An 8,944-nucleotide genomic window follows, 5' to 3' on the forward strand; every position below is an offset into this window, starting at 1 on the left:
GAAGGCTGAAATGAGTGTTCACTTAAAACTCTGCCTTGCACTCGCTTTTAACTTTTTACGTTGACAACAGAAGAAACTCAACATCAGCCTTAACGCCAAAACCAAACCTTTCCACTCCAGCACAAATGAGCAGATGCAATGAACTGTGTCAACCAGTAAGACAACCAGCGAGCCAGTCAGACGGCCTTGTTTTTTTATCTTTCAATTCCACTAAAGCAAGGTGCTTTTGAGACTGACTGTATGAGGCAGGATAATTGCCCAGTCTGCCAAACCTTCGGGCTTGGTTGAGGTTATGGAGAAGATGAAGACATTTCACAGAACGGAGTTAAGGCCAAAGCTAAATCCTTTGACTGGATGCTATCTTTTCTGTTCCAGTTCGATATACCATATCTGACTTATTTGATGTCAAATTGAAAAATAAAATAAACAAAATTGTCATTAATTGTATAACTTTTGTCAAACCTTGCTTAGAAAACCCTAGCTATGCCTGAGCCTGAGTCTGAGTGGTTGTGTATGTTCTTGCAATAATAAATCTACAGGCTAGCATGGCTAACCTAACAGTTCAGACCAGTGTCTGTGAAATCACAACTGATTAGGGAGTGTGTGTGTGTCCTAATTTATGCACTCTGGATCATCTAAATTAATTCCCTATGCTTTATCCTCTAAAACATAACTGACCTACTTTACACATTATTACTATTTTTCCACAATAACAGTTTTTTATTTAATCCCTTCGGATAAATGTGTTTGAGAAAGAGGAGAGAAAAAGTAGTCAGTTGTGGTGGCATTACCAGCACTAATGAATTGAGGATTCCAGATGTGTATGCATCCATGTGTGTTTAAGTGGGGCACATGATAGATGAGTTGCTGAAGAACTGAAACTGAGTCATTATTGTCTGGCCTGTGGGTCAGATGAGTCAAAGGCACCATTTCTACCTGGCATAATGGTCCCATCTGATTGATCCGCTCTGACAGCTCTGAGTATGTGTGTTCCCACCTGGCAGTAGAGGCAAATAAACACTTCTGTTTGCATATAGGCTGGTTGTGTGTGAGGTTGTGTGTGTTTATAAAAGTCAGTTGTACTCTCACATAATTCATAAATTAGAAATGCGATTACTTTTCTTTAGGTTTGCTGGTTTTCTTTCCAGTTAACAGCGCTGTGTAGATATGTCTAACAATGCAAGATTAATAAAAATCAAAAGATGATGATGTCAAAACAGGAATATCTGTAGTAATATCCTACATATTGGTTAATTTGTGGACGCTTTATGAAACTACAAATATTGTTATTGTTTACTGGCGGCTGCCTTTTGCAATAAACAGTGCAGCAGAGAGCTCCCAAGAGCAGGCGGCGCATTAACAAAAACAGCGACACATCACTAACAGTATGATTACAACAGAGATGGCAAAAGTACTCACTTTCCGTACTTAAGTAGAAGTACAGATACTTGTGTTGAAAAAAATACTCTGGTGTTGATTGAACTTCTTTACCCAACTGCTGTGTAACAAAGTACAAAGTACAGGCTTATGAAATTTACTTAAATGTATAAAATTAAAAGTAGCCTTGCAAATGAGAAAATTAAATGTCAGCCTCACAATGTTCCGCAATCAAGCCACAATGATTTGTATATTCTCATCCAATTAGTTTCAACTAAAAGAATTTGAAACTAAGCTAACAAGCCAATTTTGTAAAATGTAAGGATAGAAAGTAACAATATTCGTGTTAAAAATGTAATGAGAAAATAAAAAGTCAGCATAAAAATAAATAGTAATAATAGAAATAATAAATAAGTAAAGTGAAAATATCTGAAATATCTACTTGAGTACAGTACTTTTGCGTTCAGATCTCAATGCATCCTTATAATGCGTCCTAAGAGTGTTTCCACCTGGCACTCAAATAGAATCTTAAAGGGTATTTTTGATTTTGTTTAACCTGGACCCCTTTTCCCCATGCATTTGTGGTTAATAGACTGATTAGACTGATCAGTGACGCATTGACGGTCTGACGCGAACTGAGCTGCAATGTAACCTAATGGGGCTATTGGGCATTTTTTATTTTTGTCCACTAAAAGTGATTGTTTTTCCACTGAGAAGCTCAGATTTTTATTAAAAGTGTCTGACAACATTATTAAACTTACAAGGTGACTTCTTGAACAAAGAAAGCGGTGTGAAGAGTTAAATGCGAGTTGGGAAAAGGGTGTTTCAGGAGTGTGTTGTTTTGGAGTAGGCTAAAGAAATCATAGGTTTGTGTTATCTAAAATATTTTCAGTACTGTGGTTCAATATTTCAATTATTTTGATAATCTGGATGAAGTCGACAGCCGCCCGTTTTCATTCGAGCCAGAGGATAGGCTATGGATGAAGAGCAGAAAGAGAGAGAGAGAGAGAGAGAGAGAGAGAGAGAGAGAGAGAGAGAGAGAGAGTGTGTGTTTCTGCTGCCCATAACTCTTAATTAAAAACTATTTCATTTGATTTTTAAAAGTATTGCTTTTATATTATCCACTTCTTCCTCCATCTCCCAATCCCTTATGTTTCCTACAGTTAACAGAGGTCACCATGAGTCACTGAGACGTGCTGTCTTGCCTTTGGACCCCACAGTGCCCTCCAACTTATCCGCCAACCCCAGGACTGGAGAGAGAGTTGGGGCAAACAACAAAGTTGCTCGACCCAGACCTGGAGCTGGACATAAAGCCGGACCCAGAGCTGAACCCAGAGCCTGGCCTGAGGGTAAAGTGTTTGCTGAAACAGAAGCAGGAGTCCATGCCGGGACAGTTGATGAAGTCCTTGCTGAGACTGGAAATATGATGGGAACCAGCACCTGGGCTGAAATAAGGGCTGAATGGAGTCCAGTGGATGTAGAAGAGGATGACCTGCCAAGCATGCCCAAGGACCCAGCTGCCTGGATGGGGCAGCACAGGCTGGAGACGCAAGAAAAGAGCCAAAGAGAGCAGGCAACCATCTCATCAGTCCCCACCATACTGGCAGAGAGAGCAGAGCTGCAGGCACTAGCATTAAAAAAACCTTTAGGACTGCTGTCTAAAGCTGCTTGGACCACCAAAAGCTCCTCTTCATCGTCATCCAAGGCCTCCTCCTCATCCTCCTCCTCATATACAACAAAAGCATCCTCTTTGCCTTCTTCCACCTCTTCCTCCCCCTCTCCAGGCAGTAAAAGAGACAGTCAGACAACAAGATCAGACGTCTCTCTGAATGTTGTCAACAGTAACTCCTCCAACAGCAATAGCAGCTCAAGTTTGGGTATGGTGCCAGGTTGTTCTCTGGCATTTAAACATATTTCAACTTTGACTTTTCACATTGTAATTAATCATTCAGTAAACCGCTCCCTTGAACACCATTCACAGCTTAGAAACCATGACTATGCACAGCAGGCCTGTCATGCTCTGATTTCTCCACATGCCAAAACAATATGCATGGGGCTTTAATTAGAGCTATACTCTAAATTTAAATAGTTTTAAGGCCCTATCTTTCCCTAGCCTTTCTGAATCCCCCAAAAAAAGTGTCCAAAGAAAAGGTGCATACAAGTTTCATAAAGATCATCATTTTCATGTCCTCTACATCAGTGGTTCTCAACCTGGGGGTCAGGACGCCAGATGGTTGGGGAGAAAAACTTTAATAAAATTCTACACTGGAGAATGGTTACATTACTGTGTGAGATTGGTACAGTTCCAGTCCAGTCACATGGCAGTTTGTGAAATGGTCATGTAATTTAATCTATTAATTTGTGTACAGGTCATGTAAATGTTTTTTTTTTCCATGTGTTGATTATGAATTTTGTTAAGTGTGACAGTTCCTTTCCCCGTTCTTTTTTTCCTAACCACAACCGTCTCTCTGTTGCAACCAGTGTGTACGTTTCATTTCCCGGTTGTTGCATGCCACCGAGCAACCCAGTGTCATGGCAGTTTGTGAAATGGTTACGTATGGTTAACGTTAAAAAATTGTGACCTGTACACAAATCAACTAATCAAAATAACGTGACCATTTCACGAATTGACTTGAGTTAAAACTAAACTTTCATTAAACCAGAACATTATTTTGTTTATTAATCAGCGCATTTACAAAAATCAGCAGTAGGAGGCATGTAGAAACAGCTGTTTGGAGCTCTCTTTCTCTCATTGTTGAGGGTAGTGGGGGGGTCGCAACTCAAAAATTTTGAGAGCCACTGCTCTACATGAATCATCAATTGGTGTGGATATTGACTTTTTGCCTTGGACATGTAGCTTTAACCTCAGTCTATTAGCGCCATTTAGGGGTGATTCTAGGATCAAACCTTTAGGGGGGCTCAGCCCCTAATGAGAATGTGACTCGGATATAGTGCCTGTTAAATCACAAATTTTATTATCAAAAAATCTCTGAGCTTGCTGCTGAACAACGTCAGCTAACGTAGTTTGACACTATTAACACTATGATGGAACTAAACGTGACACTTAATTCACAGTATTAACAACCAATTTGACACAATGTTTCAGGTTTCAATTTGGGTTCTAATCTGTGCCATGAAATAACCAACTTCTTTTCTGGGGAGTACCAACATTAAATTTCACAACCGCAAACCTGCTTGAGCCCCCCTAAAAAGTAGAAATCGGCCATGGCGCCATATTATGATTGCAGCCATCAAGTGTAAAATTAAGAACCTCTTACCGGTTCTTGTTTAAAACAGAGAAGCAGGAAAGACCTAAAAGTAGAGAAGTGACAGCTGATGAAAACAGCTGGCACCAGTAATCATTTTAGCCAACCAATTTGACAACTGTCATATAGAAACGAGAACCCTGCATTTGTTTGACAAATTGCATCTAATTTTGAAGGCAAAACTTTCAACATCTTTGTCAACTGAATGTATTCCATGTGAGAAAGGAAACAATAAATTAAGGGGTGTGGCATAGCGAGCAGTAAGTTGTTTAGATCAAGCTTCAGTTTTTTTCTGCTAGAAAACATTCAGCACACCTTCACACAATTACATGTATTAAAATAATAATCTTCATTTATTAATCTTAATTGTTAACATAATCCCAATATAATTTTCAGCATTGCTACCATAATAGCCCCCTAAACAACCATCATCTTCAAAATCCCATTGCCAAAATATTCATATTGTCATCCTCATCATCATCATCATCATCATCTTTGTCATCTTCACCACCATGTCCTGTCCCATACTACTATCTCCATATCTCCCCACTTCCTGATACAACATTTTAGTTTCAAACACAAGAATTACCAGAAGCTAATATCCCATTGTCCAGTATTTTTTATCACATAGATTCATATCACCGTCACATTGTAACACATCCTCAAGTGGTGATGTGAGGGGAGGATAAATGGTTGTGGATTTTTTAAGTCTGAAAGGATTGATTGCCTCCCTCTTGTTCGCTTCAGCCTCTTTTACACATCTCATTGATATGCATCTAATTTTCATCTAGAGTTGATAGAATAAATGAACCACTGCATTCAAATTGGATTTCTGTTTCCTATGAAAACTGTGATAGGCGTCACACTTCATCTTATGTATTTAAAACGGATGATGGATGAGAGGATCTTTGAATGCATGCGCTTTTTCTCCAAATGTAATCACTATTTTAAAGTACCATGTTAAAGCCAGGAGTAGAGGGGAACAGGTTAAAGTTGTTTATTAACATTAGGCAATACAACATATGGTATATATATATATATATATATATATATATATATATCCTTTTGTATCATCGTCATTGTTATTCCCCTAACTGAGCACTATCATGACATTACCATATAGTCTCATGTTATATATGTTGAAGGATATAATTTTGTTGTCAACAAATGCCATGAAAAGACAAAATAAAAACAACGTGTAAGACCACCTAGACTGACACTTTCTACCCTGCCAGTTGCTCTCGACCCCAAAAACTAAAATTTTTACTGAAAGTTTTTTTTCTTAAATTCTTCTCTAAGTATTTTGGCAGGACAAATTGATGGATTGGCACAAGACTAATTACAGTGTGTGTGTGTGTGTTTTAATGGTAAAAAGGAACATGTCATCCAGTGCAACAGTGTGGCTGATGGCTTTTTTTATTTTTGTTGATAGTATTGGACAACAATTTAGCCATATGACACAGAGGAATAAGCTACATCAGGCTTCACAGATGGTACTTGTTATTAGGATAAATTCATTGTTGGTTAAGGTCTTTTCAAGGGATTGGTTGACAAAAAAGAAACATTAGAATATCAATAGATACATTTTAATGTCATTGATTTCCAAATGTTTGTCTCCCTGCAGAAGAGTCAGTGAGCAGCCTGCCAGCCTGGGATCTCCCCACTGTCCACGAGTCACTCCTGTCCACAGTGGGCGACCACGACGTCACACTTCTTGCCAACATCACCAGCCCTTTCTCCACCCATCAATGGAACACCACCATGCCTTCGCGCACCAGAAACACCTCACAGCTCACAACCACCTTAAGCCCCACCATAAACCCATCTCTATCACCCACCACCTCAACTTTACGGCTATTCACTACAGCAAAACCACAAACACCATCAGGGTCCACTACGGTTTCTCACACCACAAAGCAGGACACTGTGACCAATGACAGCCTTCCACTGACTACAGTAACTGCAAAAACGCCCTCAATGACCACTCTTTCTGTGACCGCCGCTGAGATGATGACACAGGTGGTGACCACTGGGAGCACTGTAACTGTATCACCATATACCACAGCTGCTACCACCACACAGCAAACAACAAGCCTCAAACCGACAACAGTGTCTACAACTCAGCCTACAACCACCACTACAACCACACTTGCCACTACTACGACCCCCCCTACCACCACCACTACTCCTCCCCAAACCACCATCGCCACCACTACTTTTCCCCCAACCACTACTACAACTACTACACCTGCAACTACCACTACTGCCACCACCACTTCTACTACCACTACAACAACAAAGGTACATGCCACCACTTTGTTCATCCCGATGACGTCACCTCCTACAACGACCACTGAACCTCTGTCCAGTACAAGTGCAGAGGAAAGTCCTCTACCATGCAATGTGACCGAGAAGTACTGGGTCAGAACAGGTACAAGACAAAACATCATCATTAGAATAAACATGAAGTAAACAAATTTTTAAAAAGTATGTGTTTCTCAAAAATGATTCAAATTGTAATAATTATAGACCTGTGGAACAGAGAGTAGAGTTAAAATCAAAGGCTAAAACATCAGGTGATTCTCAGTACTGCAAGTCCCTTATCTAATAACCTTCAATGTACGTACATTATGTAAAGACAAGCTTTTGCCCCTTTTCTGCAAAAAATATTAGAAAGTATTGATGAATAAAGGTAATATGCTATTTTCAGAATCACAGTAACAATGTACATACTTTGGCCCAGATGTAATTAAAGGCACACAAATTAATAAAACCAAGCAAGGGCAGATTTTCCTTGAGCATAAACACTTACATTTATTAGAATTAGGGTAGTATGGCATGATGTTATTATTTGAGGCAATAAGTGTGGTTAAAGGGAGATCTGTCACAGAATAATAACAAGTCAAATATAAACACATTGTGCACTGATTGTTTTCCTTTACAGTTCTGTCCATTGAGCTGCGTAGGAACCGGCTGGATCTGATCCTGAAACAGAACCTCTCTAAAGGACTGAGCCATGCCCTGCAAAGAGCCCTGAATGACTCCACAGCCTACGCACAGGTAGGTGTCTCTTAAAGGTTCAGCTATGGTGACCACAGGTTAATGGGTGATAAGCACAACTCCCTGGCTTGTAACCACTGATCAGTAACCAGTACTACGACCCAGTTACCAGTTAGGAGTTAATAAAAACAGTTTATAAGTAACTCACCACAAGAGCCATGTAATCAGCTGCACAGAGATGGCGGCTTAATGTTTTAGCTCCTGGCCCACCCTCGCCAAATTGTTATTTTATATGACTCCACCTTGTGCTTGATGGTGTCACTTAAAACAGAGTTGAAAACAAGAACAGAACCCAACCCAACGCTCTGATACTGATGCCATTGCAGAGGCATTACTAGAGAAACAGAAAAGCTACTTCAAGCAGCGTTTTGCTCAGATTCAGCAGTTGGGGATCGACAACAATGGGAAGCTAACTTCTATCCATGCACAACTAGCATCTCTAATTGCAAGCCTTGGCTCCATCAGATCTGATGCAAACAATCTAAAAACTACCGTGGAAAATACCTCAGGTAGTAGTAGCTCTGAAATTGGCAAATGTTCATGTCAAGATTATGAGAGCCCAACAAATTTACAGTAATTGTTTAAAGAAGAATACCACTACTCGCATGCTGATTTTCAATGTGCTTCGCTACCTGACCAAGCAGGCGACTGTACAGGCTGCGCGGAAATGTCCTCTTGTTGTCGGGGGTGCGGAAAATTTGCTTCTCCCCGGATTACAGCAACTATACGGTCAAGCGACGCCAAACATTGTATCGAACCATGGATTCAGCACGAGTCATCGGTCTGGATTTTTACCTGCTTTACCCGGTGTTATGTGCCTTCTGGTTTTTCCACCTACTGGTTTCCGAGGCTGTCCAGATGCCGTGTAAACCTCAACGGCTACCCACGTCGACAGATTCGCTACAAATTCATAAACATTTTACTGGCCTTTGCATGTCGCACCTCAATATAAAATGCACTGAACTAAACAGAATATCTGAACATGACACTACAATAACATTGTACAGCGGGAAAGTTGTGTTTTAAAATAAATTACGATGATCTGTGTCGCGCTGGGTTCGAACCTTCTTCGGCAAAAAAGTAACGGCTCACGAGTCCTCTGCACTATTCACTACACCATCGCATCGTTCACGTGTTTTACTCAAAACAACTTTGGTTTCTATTAACAGGAATTACAATTTAACAGCGCAAACCGAAACAACTTGTTACCTTGATTTAGGCTTACAATTATAATTAAATCG

General features: G+C 40.1%; 1 protein-coding gene across 2 annotated transcripts in view; it reads left to right on the top strand.

Moving 5' to 3' along the window:
- The window catches only part of kiaa1549la (KIAA1549-like a), a 220,819-nt gene that overhangs the window by 36,866 nt on the left and 175,009 nt on the right, over nt 1-8,944 (top strand). For both annotated transcript variants that reach the window (XM_034878301.1, XM_034878302.1), the window contains exons 2-4: nt 2,541-3,254; nt 6,268-7,074; nt 7,588-7,703. In XM_034878301.1, the coding sequence (XP_034734192.1) occupies nt 2,541-3,254; nt 6,268-7,074; nt 7,588-7,703 (1,637 nt within the window). The remainder of the gene's footprint in view (nt 1-2,540; nt 3,255-6,267; nt 7,075-7,587; nt 7,704-8,944) is intronic.

The sequence above is a fragment of the Etheostoma cragini genome, chromosome 8 (genome assembly GCF_013103735.1).
Source record: "Etheostoma cragini isolate CJK2018 chromosome 8, CSU_Ecrag_1.0, whole genome shotgun sequence".
Classification (NCBI taxonomy): Eukaryota; Metazoa; Chordata; class Actinopteri; order Perciformes; family Percidae; genus Etheostoma; species Etheostoma cragini.